The following is a 15670-nucleotide window of genomic DNA, read 5'->3' on the forward strand; positions in this document are numbered from 1 at the left end:
ACTCCTGTGGGGAAAGGGGCATCAGCAGTATGCTTGTTCTTTACAACAAAAGTCTACAATATTGAATACTTGACTTTTTTTTTTTTTTTTTAAGAAATGTCTATTAGGGGGAGGAGGAAAAGAATAGCGGGAACATACAACCTGAAAACAATGATAACAAAAAAAAAAAACAAACTATTCCTACTTGCAAAGAAATATAGACATATTTGACATTTCAACAATACAGCTTTCTTGTCAATAAGTTGTTGCATAGATTGAAGAAGAATACAATACATATTATATAACTGCTGTTATGTAGTAAGAAGATTACTCAAGTCCACTATTACTGATACTGTATGGAGCGATGGTAGTGGCGATAGATCTATTTTATTTAAACCTTATTTCCCTCTCCTCGTCGCTTCCCTCTCATCTCCCTCATCTCCTCCTCCTCCCCCCCAACTATAAATATATCTTTATTCAGTTCAGACTGCATACACTGTTGTCTAAAAAAAAATGGCTCAAGTTTACTTTGTCCAAAAAAAGTTCAACATATTCATCTGAGCTATAAATTTACTTTCATGAAAAAAAAAAAAAATCTGAAATTCAAGATGTCGTGGCTGACATCTAATCCTTATTTGGAGCTAAGAAAAAAAAAAAAGGCTAAGATTTAATTCGGTGAATTTAATATCTCCTATTTTTAATTAAGGGAGATATATTGAACCAAGAGAAATAGAGCGAAAAAAAAAAAAAAAAAAAAAAAGAAAACCTTTCTTTTAGTTATATAGTTTAGCTCAGTAGTAAAATCATAATTAGAAAAAAAAATGATAACCTATAGATTACGTTTTATGAAACAAATAAAACTTAAATTATCTCTTCTTTCTATCATCTTTACAGCGGTAAAGTATAGAAAAAAAAATGACGCTAATTCTATGCCATTAAGTATCATCATAGATTTCAACTTGTATAATAATTAAGATAAATAAATGTTAATTATATCATCTTTCTTTTTTTTTTCTTTTTAAAAAAAAAATAAAATAAAATAAAATAAAATAAATAAATACAGTTGCATGAAAGAAAGAAAAAAAAAAAGGGACAGCGCAAAATACACAGTTACAGAATCTAAATGTCATATGTGTTAGATAGAACTTTGTATAACAATAACATATAAACAATGATGATAGTATGCTTACTTAAATCAGTAAGAAAGAAAGGATCCTATTTCATAACCCTTTCTTTTTTTTTTTTTTTTTTTTTTTTTTTTGGTCGGTTGATTTATCACCCATTGCTGCGAACTTGACTTGCAACCGGCTATTTAGTCATAATTCGCTTTTATAGTATAAATTGTGGAGAATGGATACCATTATAATATAAAGAAAACCTAGTATGTGCTATATATGAGTTTTTTTTTTCTTTCTTTCTTTCTTTCTTGAAATATATTTCTTCTGTCATATTCTTCAAAAAAGCCCGAACCCTAAAGTCATATTTAGCATTACTAAAAAAAAAATAAACAAGATAGTTGTTATGATTGGCTCTATTATGCGGAAGCAGTTTATGTATGATATCAAAATGTTACAATAAGGTTATTTATTTATTTTTGGGTAAAACGAGATAAAAAAGAAAGGTAAATAATAATAGGGTAAAATGGTATATATTTACATTGCAAATGCATATAAAAATGCATTTTGTATATAGAGATTATGTGTGAGAAATTCACAAAGGGAAAATGGAGAAATTATTAATGAAGAATATGTAGATTATAATATATAAGGAGATGATAGTGAGGTCCAATTTACAAACATATTTTTGCAAATATGTGATATACAAGATAATAATAATAGGTTTCCTTTCTTTCTAGCAAGACAGAGAGTAAACAGGTATTCAACAAGCAAGCGTATCAGGTTGATACCATCGTTCAGTATTCGGTGGTCTTGAATTAGTAGTAGTAGTAGTAGTAGTAGTATTATATATTTGTTGAGCAGCAGCTGTTTCTGTTGTCGTATCAATAAATTCAGGAAAGGACACATAAGTCTTTTCAAACTGAGAAAGAGTTGCATTTGCTAATTCTGTTGATATAACATTGTTATGATATTGATTTGATTTATCGAATGAATGCTTTAATATATTTACAAATTGACTTAATAATTCACGAAGTGTAGGTTGTTGATTGAATTGCATTTTTTTTTTTATCAGAAACTTCTTCGAAAAAAAAAAGAAGAGGAATCAGGAAATATAAAAAGCTTATATTTATATGTATTTTAAAAGTTGAGAATAAAAAAAAATGAAAAAAAAAAAAAAAGAGAGAGGGGGGGGAGAGGAAGAGCGATTTTTTACGTGGTGAGTTGCATTGTTGTATTAGAATTCCTCCGCTAATAAATTATTAGCTCCGTTAATATGACAAAACATGCTCTGGACTTTCCTCTTTTGAAACACACTTCTATTTTATTTTTTTTCGGGATTTATTATTATAGACTTAACTACGATGATTAAATAAAAATATATATTTTTTTTTTTTGTTGATAAAAAAAAAAAAAAAATATTAGCCTATAAACATATATTAAATTAATGAGCTCAAAAAAGAAAAAAAAAAATTAAACAGGTGTAAATACTAAAAAGTCTTTTTTGAAATAATAAATGGAAAAGAAGGAAAATAATATTCGTATTAAATTGATAACTAAAATAATAATAATCAAGGAAGAATTCGGTTGGGGGTATGGAAAGAGGGTGGCGAACCTTGGTGAAAATAGAAAATTAACTTCATCAAGATATGATGTGAATAAATAAACTTAAAGAAGAGCAGATTGAGCTACTTGTATGAAAAAACCCTGATTTAAAAGATAGAATAAAACGGTCTTCAGTATCTTAAAGAGTAATGAATATAGTTTATAAAATAAATAGATATGAATATAAAGGTTTAGAGTGTAAGTGGTATTATTTTTTTTTTTTTTTGCTTTAGAAGAATTACAAGAAATAAGTTTTTAGACCTATAAAAACCTAAAGAAAATAATATTGACTATTTATAATAACATATTTAGAAGAGAGTGGGAGAGTAAGTGAGAGTGAGTAAGAGAGAGAGAGAGAGAGAGGGAGGGAGAGCTTCTAGGAAAAAACTCTATAACATGTACTCATTCTATCTTTCCTCACTTTTCCGGTTTAAAACAGATATGAGCATGATATTCTTTGAAGAAACTCTTGTGTCACATTGCCAATGTATAATACATCACTTTTTGACAGAGATGTTTGAACTACAAACTTTTTTTTATAAATTCACTAAAGAACTAATGCAGCAGTTATAGTTACAACCTTTCGATGTTTTACGCTTATCAATCATTGCTATTATTAATAAACTACTTTATGTCTTCGCTTTTTTTTTTTCTTTTTTTTTTTTTGCTCACGAATTTATCTCAAAAACCATCAGCGACAACGTATTGTTTTCTTTTTCTTTTCTAGACGATAAAAAAAAATATTCTGAATGAATATGCAAATATATCATATTATCTCCTCCTTTTCACTAAAAAAAAAAAAAAAAAAAAAAAAAAAAAAAAAAAAAAAAAAAAAAATTGCATTGTAAGTTATGCTATTGTTAAATGAAGTTTCAGTATATTGGCAAAGCCAATGGCATTGAAATCGTTTTAAAATAACAAATTTATGTAATAGAGTATCAGAGTTATCGTTTAAACACACTATAAATACCAATTACTATCATGAAATTTTGGCTAAATGCATATTAATAAACTACCGAATTCTGAATATGATTTGATAATCGTCTTTGCTAGTTGTAGTGGCATCATATTTGATGAACTTTATTACGCCAATCGTATTTGCACAGTCCTCTAGACGTGCAGTGTTTTACTTGTAAAATAGATGGTATAACTAGTATTAAGGTTTTCATTTACCATCTGCTTTTTTTTTTTTTTTTTTTTTTTTTTTTTTTTTTTTTTTTAACAAAATATATAACACTCCCATGTAGAATTAAAAAAAAAAAAAAAGGACGTATACAACTACTGTCTTTTATACGATTTATTGATATTAATATCCTTCGTTTTTATTGGTTTAGTTTATTTTTATCTGATTTGAAGATACTTGATAATTGCTTACGCCTATCAATTGCTTTTTTTTTTAACTACAAGCTATGACTCGATAGTATCCATACATGACCTTCCTATCTTCCAACTTGAATGATTTATCTATTAAATGTTATTTCAAGGAAATATATCATAAATAAGAGGAATAGGCTTTACAACAATAGTGTAGTATAATCTTTAAACTAGGAGACCCCTTATATATATACTTGACATTGAATGCATTTTTCTTTTAAAGATGTCATGTTCATTTGTTGTTGAATCAATTAAGTGCATATCATATACGATAATAGATCAGAATAATTAAATTCATCAATTCACTATTCCAACAATACAGACTCTTCTTTTATACTAACAAAAAGGCTATTCAAGGAAATACTATAACCCAATTCTTGTGGATCCAAAAGTAAGAGTTTTTTTTTTCATTATTTGTTAGCAAGTTGTTGCTTGGCAAAATAAAAACATTCATTCTATTTTCAGTAAAAAGCAATAGTATTAGTTTTATTTTATTAGATGATGGGCTGGTTTTTTTTTTTCTTGTGGAAAAATGAATAGAAAACTACGAAGAAAAAAAAAAACAGGTAAATATTGCCAATTAACGTCAATTAATATTCGAAACATAGTAATTGAAACCTTACATATATATACATACATATGAAGGTATTTGCAGTGTTGTTTTATAGAACAATAAGCGATGGATATATATATTCACTTCTCTTTTCAACCAATGAAATATGAGAAATGAAGAATTAGACTATAAATGTAGCTCTGTATAAAATTAAACTACCATTGATATACAATATACATCCAATTTACCAGTTACACGAATATACACGTGTTGATAGATTCTTTACGTGTAACCTGTTAATAAGAAAATAAAAAAAAAATACCACAAATATACATGTGTACTTCTGACATTTAATATTCTACTTAAGCAAGCAAATATAGACGTTGTTCAAAATTAAATTTCAGATGCAATGTGTACCAAAAAAAAAAAAAAAAAAAAAAAAAAAAAAAAAACTTACGGTCACAAAGAAACTAATTTTTAGACCAAGTGGGACATCTTACATGCAACTATCTTTATATCAAAAAAAAAAAAATAAAAAAATAAGCTGTTATTTATAATATAGCGGTGAGAGACTGTTGCTTTTTTTTTTGGTTTTGGTTTTTGTTTTGTTTTTTTGGTTTTTGTTTTTGTATCCTGACGAGTGCTGAGTGATCGTCATTACCTTTCCATGTCAAAATAGATATGGCTAATAACATGTTTGTGACTGCATTCGCATTTGACTGTTACAGTGGGAACAGATTTTTGCATACTGACACACTATAGCCATGGATATGTGATGTAAGTATTCGAGCTTCCTGTTGATAATCAATGCAGATCTTAGGGGGAGGAGTTGTTATTGAGCTCGTTAATGGTAACTGTAATCAAAGCACTTGTAGCTTCCCATCTTTTCACCTTCTCCTCCCCTCCACACACACACACACACACACAAACACAAACATCGATTTTTCCTTAACCTCACCGGATCTTTACTAAACATGCTTTTTACAATCGGTATTGTTTGAAATAACTAATAGACCACATCTCAAAGGCCTCTACTACAATGCTATTGCTGTAACATATAGCTAATAACTACGTATAAGCCTCAGGTGAAGGTTGGTTGGTTGGTTGGCTGGCTAGCTAGCTGGCTCCTTTTGGAGGCTTCTTCTCTTTATATGAATAGCGCTTGAGTACGAGGCTCGAAAATTTGCACAAAATTTCTTGCTGTTCGTCAGCCAGTTAACAAACTGAATACCTATGTTTTCTTTTTTTTTTTTAAAAAAAAAGATAAACCTCCTTCTTGTATCCAACTTGTGTAGATCGTTTTCTAACATATAACTTTACTTTCATGATACAATTGTTATATTTAGTGGCTATTATTTTGTTTTTTAACTGATATGGTTCTAGTTACTGATTCAGTTCTTTTTCAACAGCATAATTTTATTAATTTAAAAAATAAATACATAATAATAATAATAAACTCTTGGGCCTCATCCACATAGCTAAATGTTTTAGTGACCAAGTTCCCCCTATATTCACTTTTTTTTCTTTTTCTTTATCAATTCAACTCGGGCAGATTTGATATCTCGTACTCAAATTTGAAGACTATTTTAAAGGAAGACTATTATTACTGGGAAAAAAAGATGATATGTAGAACTTTTGGATTATTATTATTTGTTTTATTTTATTTTATTATAGAGAAGATACTAGACAATGCATGTACGTTAACATCTAGTTTACTACTACTTGAACAAGGTCTATTAGTATGATTATTATCTACTGAGCTTTTGTTTTATTATTATCATTGTTATTACCCTTATAAGGGTTAACATCCTTCCTCTAAAAAGGAAGAAGAAAGTAGTTTAAAATAAGATCTAAATATAAAAAATGAAAAAAATAAAAATAAATAAAATAAAATGGATAAAAATTTAAAAAATCTTTTTGATAAAGTTTTGTGAAATCTTTTGAATGATATCCAAAGTTTGCAATACTTCAATAGTGCCGCCAATAAAACTGGTATCATGATATTTGATATTATATTTTTGAGCAAGTTGTTTAACCATAGGTTTGATGGTTGATAAATGATGTCGAGGCATTTCCGGGAAAACCTTTTTTTTTTTTAATAAATCAAGTAAATAAATGAAACAGTTTAAATCCCTTTCTTTTTCTTTTTCTTTTTTTTTTTTACTTGAATAAACTTACATGGTGCTCGATTTGATAATTTAAACCACCCATAATCCAATCACCAATAAAGGAACAGTTCACATCACGACCCGTAATTACCTGAAGTTCATAAAATTCTAGTTTAGAGGCTTCTTCAGGACTAAGAACAGGCATCCCATTATGATTCATAGCAAAGACAATAGCCAGTAAATAGCCTGTCGTAAGCTGACTCACAACAAAGAACATAACGACATCATTCCAAGTTGCAGACCAAGCAATTACACAATAAGCAAAGAAAATCCAATGAATAACCAAAAAGACACGTTCACACCAAGATAAAATCTTGGACTTGTTCAATGATTCATTTTTAAAGGAATAAAGGATGGATTGAATAGCCCAGGAGAGACGAGCGAATCCGAGAATGAAAAAGTAATATCGTGTTTGATAGGGTAAAATATGTTCAGCAATCAATTTATCAAATCCGCTTGAATTATCTTTTATTGAGCCATAGAAATTAGCCGCTGCAAATTCATCCCATAATAAAATGGGGGCTGTATCGATATCTGGATCTTCACCAGATACATTTGTACTAGCATGATGTGTGTTGTGTTTATTCTTCCACCTATAAAAGCAACCAAGTTAAATATTTCGTGAGTATAAAAGAAGAAGAAGAAGGTTATAATAGTATGCTAAAAAAAAAAGAGGTGAAACAACCTTTTTTTTTTTTTCTTAAACAATAAGAACAATAAAAAAAAAAGGATTAGGTTTTATATTAGATCGGAACAGTACTTTACCATGAAAGTGAAAAACCTTGAATAAGATTCCCAAACGTGACTAAAAAAAGATCATTTAACTTGGGATCCTTAATAACTTGATAATGTGCAAAATCGTGAGCAAGCCAACCACATTGTTGCCAGAAGAGACCTACAACAAACGCAGATAGATAGACAGCAAGACTTGAAGTTTTACCCCAAGCTTTGAGGATAGTCAAACCTATAACGCAAACTAACACGGTGGATAAAACTTTATAAACGTAAAAATTTGTACTTGCGTCGAAATAACCATCCTTTTCCAATCTATGACGAAGATCACGAATCTCTTGAGCAAAGGCTGCAGAGTTCAATACTTTTTCATCTGTTGTATCTATAGGAACTCTAGGCTCTGCATCACCAACATAACAATTAGCTAATAATTCATATGCAGAAGATGGATGCATTTCATGAAACACATCTAATTTTATTCACTTATAAGTTGACCCGCTACTGCTGCTCTCTATCTATCTATATTAAATGCAGTGCGTTGCTACTTACCTGAAGCATCTCTGCCTTCTTGAGTCAAAATAACTTGTTCACCACCAGGATGATCAGCAGCAAAGTCTGTAATATCATAAACCTTATTATCAACTACAATTAATTTCTTAGCATCAGGTTTATTATCCAATACGTCTTGATGAATCTTTGCTAGTTCAGCTCTTGTAAACACATGGGGAACTATTGCAGTATAGGATTGTTATATATGAATTATTTTATTCTTTCTTAACTCCCTTATTACCTGTCGATCCTATGTCTTTGGTCATTTCTTTCAAAAGAAATATATATATACAAATATGTATATAAATATATCAAATAAAAAAAAGAAAAAAGAAAGACAAGTCTAGGGACGGGAGAAGCATTTCATCTTTATCTTGTTTTAATTTAATATAATTTAACTTCAACGATTTATTATTGGATTTGTAATATCCAAATTAAAAGAACAATAGACTCAGGTTTTAGATGATAACGCACGCACACGCATATATATATACATATATATATATATATATACACAAATATATACACGCACACACGCACACACACACACACACACACACACACACACGCCAAAAAATGAAAAAATATATGTGAATACATACATTATTCATTTATGTATTTTTGTTGGTTTTTTTTTATTGGTATGAAGAGTTACGAAAAATAGGGAAAAAATTATATAATATTAAAATACATATATATTTTTAACAACATCCACCGCTACCTTGTTTGGCTTGTTCATCAGGTGATTGGGATACGAGGATAGTTTGGCCACTTGTAGGCTTAATAGTATTGTTAGATGATTCCAAAGCTTTGTTGGATACAATACGATAAATTTCTAAATGTACATGTTAATTTAAATATATTATTATTATTATTTTTTTTCAAGTCAATTTGTATTTACCTGTCAAAATCTGTTGGAATGATTGATCGACATTAGTAGCATCCAATGCAGAAGTTTCGATAAATGAAAGACCATTATCAGCTATTTTAAATAGCATTAATCAATATTTAATAACAATAAACTAGAATTATAGTTACATGCAAACTGTTTAGCTTCTTCAGTAGGAACAGCTCTCAAATGTCTCAAATCACTTTTGTTACCGACAAGCATAATAACAATGTTTGAATCAGCATGATCACGAAGTTCTTTTAACCAACGATCAACACTTTCATAAGTAGAATGCTTAGAAATATCATAGACCAACAAAGCACCTACAGCACCACGATAGTAACTATATAATATAATAAAAATAAAAAAAAAATAAGGGTTCCTGTTTTCCATAGAAACATATCTCTACTACTTACGCACTGGTGATTGCACGATATCTTTCTTGACCAGCTACAAAGTATCTTGTCATTAGCTTGAAATTATTTTATTATTATTATTATTATTTTCTTTTTCTTTTTCTTTTTTTTTTTTTTTACCAGTATCCCAGATTTGTGCTTTAATGACTTTATTATCAACTTGAATACTTCTAGTGGCAAATTCGACACCAATGGTACTCTTTGATTCTAAATTGAATTCATTACGAGTAAAACGACTCAAAAGATTGGTTTTACCAACACCAGAATCACCAATCAAGACAACTGTAAATTTCAGATGAAAGAGTTAATTGGAATGCATTGAACACATTATTATCATTGTTTTACCCTTGAAAAGATAATCATATTCTTCATCTCTGCTCATTGTATTGATAACTTTTTTATTATTATTAATTTATCTTGATTTTTTTTTTTTATACAAGAAAAAAGAAATAATAATGATAATGAAAAAAAAAACTTAATAATAATTATAATTATAATAATTATAATTATATTTTCGGAGGCTGTAACGAACAACAAATTAAACCTTGTATCGTTATTATGATGTTCGTGTTTATGTACCTATACACACAAATAAACGCGTGTGATACGTAGTCCAAAAAAGCATAGAAAGTCACAAGAAGTATCTTCATCTACTATAATTAAAATGAATTCAACACTCACATGATGCATAAAGCCTTATATAATGATATACATATATTTATATGTATCAAATAAAGTTACAGTTATAAAGAATATTATATTTCATACAAACGTATAACTTTTTTTTTTTGTTTTTTTTTGGCTATATATACATTTGCACTTGTTAGTATATTTTATAGTTTTTATTATATAATTTTTTTTTCTAAAAAAAAAAAAAAGAATTTACTACATAGAAGATGTGTCATTTGCTGCTTACCAGTTATTTACTTGTAACAAGCAAGTATCCTATATTTATCACGAAAATAAGCCCTCAACGATTATTATTATTATTATATCTAGTAAAGAGATATTGTAAAAAAAAAAAAAAAAAAAAAAAAAAAAAAAAAAAAAAAAAAACTGCTGAGGCATTTTTTTTTTCATGGTTGAAGCAAAATTATTAGTGAAATAATTAAAATGTGTCATGATAATAGATCATCATATATGAATTTATAAAGAGGAGGAGATATATTGACACGTAAAGACAAGCCAATGAAAACTTTATATTGATTATTAAAATTTTCATTGATATAAAAGAATATTTTTATAATGGTACGAATAGACGCGTCAGTCTTGACGATTAAAGCCTGATACAGGATGGTATAGAATAATTTATGCTATAATCACGATAGTTATGATAGTTTCAGTCCCCTCCCCTTTTTTTTTGAGCTACTATTACTGTTAATAGAAGTAGAATGAGCTATTATGGTTGTTTCCATCGATATTTTTACAGAAAATAATTTACTATCTGTAATAACAATGTCAATTCATTTATACTCTATTATACACACAGCAATAGCTATCATTAGTGTATTCAAATAGCTTGAGTAATGACTATTATTAAAATTGTGTGTGTTGATTAAATATAATAATTGTAAAAGGTACGCTATGCTGATTTATGACCTCTTTTGTCATGTAAGAATGAATTGATTACTTTACTGTCAATACAATAACAATTACTACTACTACCCATTTATTAGGATTCATATCTGAGCATTGTACCTATTCAATTTCCAAGGATATACTGATACAGTGAAACTGCACAAAAAAAAAATTACCCAACAAAATACTTCTTTAAATAATAAACTAATTTACTGCGTCTATTATTATTAGTTTCAATTATCGTCTACTCATGTGCCCCATCTGGTTCATAATTTCTTCCTTAATCGCATCACAAAATCTTAGAGGACGTTAGTAACAACACTTTACTCCTCTCTCTTCTGCTACCTCTAGAATTGCTGCTGCTCTATTCGTTTGTTACGGTCTTTCTTTCCTTATAAGAAAAATGAATCCATTAGGACACATTTCATCCTTTTTCTCTTCTTCATTTTCATGCTGTAGATCAGATACAAGTAAAGTTATCAGGATAATGAAGATACCTTTCTTGTTGTATCATAAAACTGAAACATTAAATATTTCCATATAAAAAAAAAAAAAAGGTGTCTGAAATATAAAAATAACGTCGAATAATGCGCATAATTTAATATTATGTATCATAGTAGAAAATACCGCTAAAATAATAATTATACTAAAAAAAAAAGGAAACTAATTAAGCTAACATAGAAGGAAAGATAACAAAATGATTTATTTAAAAACCTTGTAATACAAATTGATGATATATTGTTTTAAAGAAGAAGAAGGGAATGTGGATAAAAATATATATAAAAAAGTAGATATATAAAATGAATATAAACACACACAGACACAAATATAAATAGATATAATAAAGTAAAAGTTATACGCGTAAAGAGGAGTTAAAATTAAAACGATTATTAGAGAATTTTACAAAGTCTTTTATGTAGTTTCCTCATGCCACCAGCAACAGCGGCTCTTGTTGCAGCTTCAATCACTTCATCCACATTAATATTTTTCATCGCACTGCATTCATAATATTTTGCTCCAATTTCTTTAGCTAATTGTTCTCCCTAATAATTCAATGTAATCAGTTTCCTTCTCTCTCTCTCTCTCTCTCTCTCTTTCTCACTCTCTCTTTCTTTCTTTTTTTTTTCCTTTTTACCTCTTCTACCGTGATTAATCTTTGTCCTACTAAACCTAATCTTCTAATTTCTTCCTGATTTTGTCTAAAATCCAATTTTGTGCCAACTAATAACTTTGGTACATTTTCACAGAAATGAGTTACTTCCGGTAGCCACTAATTTAATTTGTTAGACTTGGACTTTTTTTTTTGCTGTCATTTCTATTTTTTTTTTTACCCTATCCAAAACATTTGTAAATGATGTACGAAGATTGATAGCAAAGCAAATAAGAACAACATCTGTTTCAGGATATGATAAAGGCCGTAATCGATCATAATCTTCTTGTCCAGCTGTATCCCATAGCGCTAATTCTACAATCTTCCCTGAGTCTAAAGGTACATTTGCAATATAATTTTCGAAAACAGTAGGAACATATCGCTTTTATACGTAAATAAAGGATAAAAAAAAAGATGATGATGTGAGTATAATCTATATACACATGTATAGATGTATATATAAATATAAATATATATATATATATATATTTTTTTTTTTTTTTTTTTTTTTTTTTTTTTTTTTTTTTTTTTTTTTTTTTTTTTTTTTTTACTTGAGGAAATGCTTTCTTTTGATATACAACTAATAGACTTGTCTTTCCACATCCACCATCACCTACAACAACTAATTTTTTACGAGCTACCTAAAATATTAAACCTTCAATATAAATATTCATTTTATATATTTAATATTTTGAAGCTAATCTTACTCCTCGAGTCATATTAAAAGGTATACTTTATTCTAATAAAATGAAAGAAAAGAATGTTATAAAAAAAAAAAAAGAAAGAAAGAAAGAAAGAAAACAAGAGAACAAACAAACAACAACAACAACAAAAAAAAAAAGAAATGTATAAATTTGGTAAAAGGAAAACAATCAAAAAAAAAAAAAAAAAAAAAAAAAAAAAAAAAAAAGAAAAAGATTTTTTATACAGTCATTTCAAAAAGTCGTAGTTTAAAAATAAATACGATTAAAGAAGAATTTTATTTAAAAATTAAAAATAACCAATAAACACATGGCTTTTATATGCTGTTTTGCCCTGGTCAGATCGTAAGTGGATATAAAGGTGAAAATGTTAAAGTGTATGTATAAGTGATGATAATTAATTATCAGAAAATCGTTGTTGTATTGAAAGAAGATGGTTCAGGGATTTGGGAGTGAAGCTAGATAGTCCATCTCCAAGCAGAATTGCACATATTTAGAAGGCCAGCGTATGAGCCAGGCATCAATTGATTTTCTCACTTTCTCAGTAAGGAATGTTGGTTGTAACAGGAGGTTCAAGAGATAAGAGAGTGAGTGGATCTTCAATAGACTTGGCGCATCTGAAGGCGGTTATGCATGCATATATACAAACAAGAAAAACTATGTGAGCATGTGAAGAGTTCATTTGGATGGAAGGGGTCAGGCTTAGGGTTTTACCAAGAGGTAACCAACCAGATCGCCATTGTACGCAACGAGACCGTTCACTTCTTGTCATTGGTAGCGTGAGAATAATAGGGTCGACAACCAGATTATTACGGCAAAGGGATAAAAGTGTCGAATGTTTTTCTTGTAGTTTTGAGCGGTAGCTGTCAAGCAGGAATCGTCTTCGTTTTTTAATAAAATCCTTATGAGATGTAGTGTTAAGATCTTCATTGCAAACTGATATCCATAGAAGAGATTTAGATAGTTGGGTCCATTTTGAGACTGTATGTATGGTAGCAATTTCGTCAATAATGCACTGTCTGGCAGAAAGGATGATCTAAAAAGAAATTGTGCTTGGAGTACTGAAATACGATCTTTCATGTTAGGTAAATTTGTTAGGTGTAGCATTACTTTGGTTGAGGTGAAAGATCGTTGGCTCAGTTACTACAATATTTCTACTTTAAATTTAGACAACGAAAAAAAAAAAAAAAAAAAAAAAAAAAAAAAAAAAAAAAAGCATTTACAGACAGTGGAAAGAAATTATTCAGACAAGAACTTGAAAGGATAGTTGACGTTTTTCATTATGTATAGCTTTAAGAGCAACAGTTTCACATACAGCCTTATTTCTACAAGTAATATTTGCCTTGGAACCTCATGTAATAGTTACTCCTTGTATGTCAATTTTAGTCTGGCATAAAGATAATTAATTTAACAACAGCATATATTACTGATGCTAATAGAGTAGATCTTGAAAACTACATATATTTCTCAAAGCTTTCACAAATCTTTATATTCAACCAAAACTAACAAAACAAATTATTACATTATTAAAATGTGATCATAAATAGCCAAAATACTCCAGCCTGTTTAATACGAAAAATAACATTAGCAATCTTACATCTAACGGCAACAATGAAGTCTTATTTGGAAACCTTTTACGCTCAGACAGATTTTCGGTGGATTGTCTTTTTTTTTTACAAAAAGAAAAAAGAATCTTATCAGACCGTTAATAATCTAGATCTCAAGTTAACAGATTTTGACTACGAAGAGGTGGTGTCAACATATAATTCAATTTATTTGGACCCCGGAAGAAAGGCAGTATATACAGCAGTGTGTGGCCTTGTCAAGGATGTCCACCCTATTATACGTTTTTCAACCAAAGAGTATTATCACTACACCGGTTCAACAAAATTTTTAGTAGATCAACAAAAACTTAAAAAAAAACCAAATGGAATTGAGGAAGTAGAATCGAAAATTCCAACACACAAGACAGCAAAAGCAGAAAAATATTATGAATACTTACAATTTATGCTTGAGCATATTGATATACTATTTGATTTCTACAAAGATACCAGTGGCAAAGGTCGTTTCGCATTGTGTCAAGGTCGCCAACGGGCTCCAGAAATTGTGACCAACATCTTGCTTAATGGCGGGCTGAAATACAACCGTGAAAGAAGAAGAAGAAGCAGGAAGAAGAAGAAGAAAAGTAAGAAAAAAGAGAAAAGAAGACAGGAAAAAAAAAAAGAAGGAAAAGAACAAAAAGAAGAGGGAAAGCAGGAATAAGAAAGTAAAAGAAAGAAAGGAGAAGAAGGTTATAAATAAGTAAGCAGTTTCTATTTCAACGTGTTAAATAGTTTTTATCTAAAAACATTTTAAAAGGTCAAATAAGCGGAAGCCCCAGAAGTACCGTGAAGATAAGAAAAGGATTCCCTTAATTGTTTTCGGCGACGATATGTTTGGAAAGGACTCAATTAAGCTAAGAGGAAACCGATGTGGAGTTACAGAGATTTTATGGCAGACTCTGAAGAAGAGAGAAAGAGAGGGAAGATTAATTACTGTTACAATTGACGAATTTAATACTTCAAGAGTTTGTAGTAGCTGTCACAACAAGACTCTGAAGCTTGTTGAGCATGCTCGTGGTAATAGTATCCTGGAATGCAAATCCTGTGGAATATTATGGCAGCGAGACATTAACGCAAGCAAAAACATGATGGAAATAACATTATCAATTTGGAGACAAACTGGTCACCCAACCTCATTTCAAAGATCGAAGGAATCACAACAATAACTACGAGAATCCTATCGCTGTATTATCAACAGCTTGTCTCTCGAGACATTTAGAATATTACAGGTATCACTCATCTAAAAACTGATTTCTGATT

General features: G+C 29.1%; 5 protein-coding genes across 5 annotated transcripts; 1 reads left to right on the top strand and 4 right to left on the bottom strand.

Annotated features, from left to right (window-relative positions):
* Positions 1-1289: 1289 nt before the first annotated feature.
* Positions 1290-2270, bottom strand: BX663DRAFT_565337 (uncharacterized protein). Its single transcript, XM_051532077.1, has 2 exons — positions 2107-2270; positions 1290-2042 (listed from the first exon to the last, which is right to left on the bottom strand). Exon 2 carries the CDS (start codon positions 2031-2033, stop codon positions 1734-1736), a length of 300 nt encoding a protein of 99 aa, XP_051377660.1. The 5' UTR covers positions 2034-2042; positions 2107-2270; the 3' UTR covers positions 1290-1733.
* A 4199-nt stretch (positions 2271-6469) lies between these two features.
* BX663DRAFT_527537 (delta-6 fatty acid desaturase) lies at positions 6470-8435 on the bottom strand. The gene is made up of 5 exons (XM_051530052.1): positions 8317-8435; positions 8076-8255; positions 7560-7995; positions 6805-7387; positions 6470-6710 (listed from the first exon to the last, which is right to left on the bottom strand). Exons 1-5 carry the CDS (start codon positions 8339-8341, stop codon positions 6531-6533), a joined length of 1404 nt encoding a protein of 467 aa, XP_051377661.1. The 5' UTR covers positions 8342-8435; the 3' UTR covers positions 6470-6530.
* A 229-nt stretch (positions 8436-8664) lies between these two features.
* BX663DRAFT_527546 (rab11 protein) lies at positions 8665-9926 on the bottom strand. The gene is made up of 6 exons (XM_051530053.1): positions 9726-9926; positions 9501-9662; positions 9381-9414; positions 9114-9307; positions 8977-9057; positions 8665-8910 (listed from the first exon to the last, which is right to left on the bottom strand). The coding sequence occupies exons 1-6, from the start codon at positions 9760-9762 to the stop codon at positions 8777-8779; spliced, it is 642 nt and encodes a 213-aa protein (XP_051377662.1). The 5' UTR covers positions 9763-9926; the 3' UTR covers positions 8665-8776.
* A 1606-nt stretch (positions 9927-11532) lies between these two features.
* BX663DRAFT_527547 (small GTPase-binding protein) lies at positions 11533-12925 on the bottom strand. Its single transcript, XM_051530054.1, has 5 exons — positions 12816-12925; positions 12660-12749; positions 12290-12490; positions 12094-12228; positions 11533-12001 (listed from the first exon to the last, which is right to left on the bottom strand). The coding sequence occupies exons 1-5, from the start codon at positions 12825-12827 to the stop codon at positions 11849-11851; spliced, it is 591 nt and encodes a 196-aa protein (XP_051377663.1). The 5' UTR covers positions 12828-12925; the 3' UTR covers positions 11533-11848.
* A 1467-nt stretch (positions 12926-14392) lies between these two features.
* On the top strand, positions 14393-15071 carry BX663DRAFT_444665 (uncharacterized protein; the record flags this gene model as incomplete). The annotated part of the gene is given in 2 exon segments (XM_051523633.1): positions 14393-14513; positions 14527-15071. Coding segments are annotated over 2 exon segments (666 nt in total), but the record flags the coding sequence as incomplete, so codon positions are not given.
* Between the last annotated feature and the right edge of the window lie 599 nt (positions 15072-15670).

The sequence above is a fragment of the Cokeromyces recurvatus genome, assembly GCF_025118155.1.
Source record: "Cokeromyces recurvatus strain NRRL 2243 chromosome Unknown BX663scaffold_52, whole genome shotgun sequence".
Taxonomy (NCBI): domain Eukaryota; kingdom Fungi; phylum Mucoromycota; class Mucoromycetes; order Mucorales; family Mucoraceae; genus Cokeromyces; species Cokeromyces recurvatus.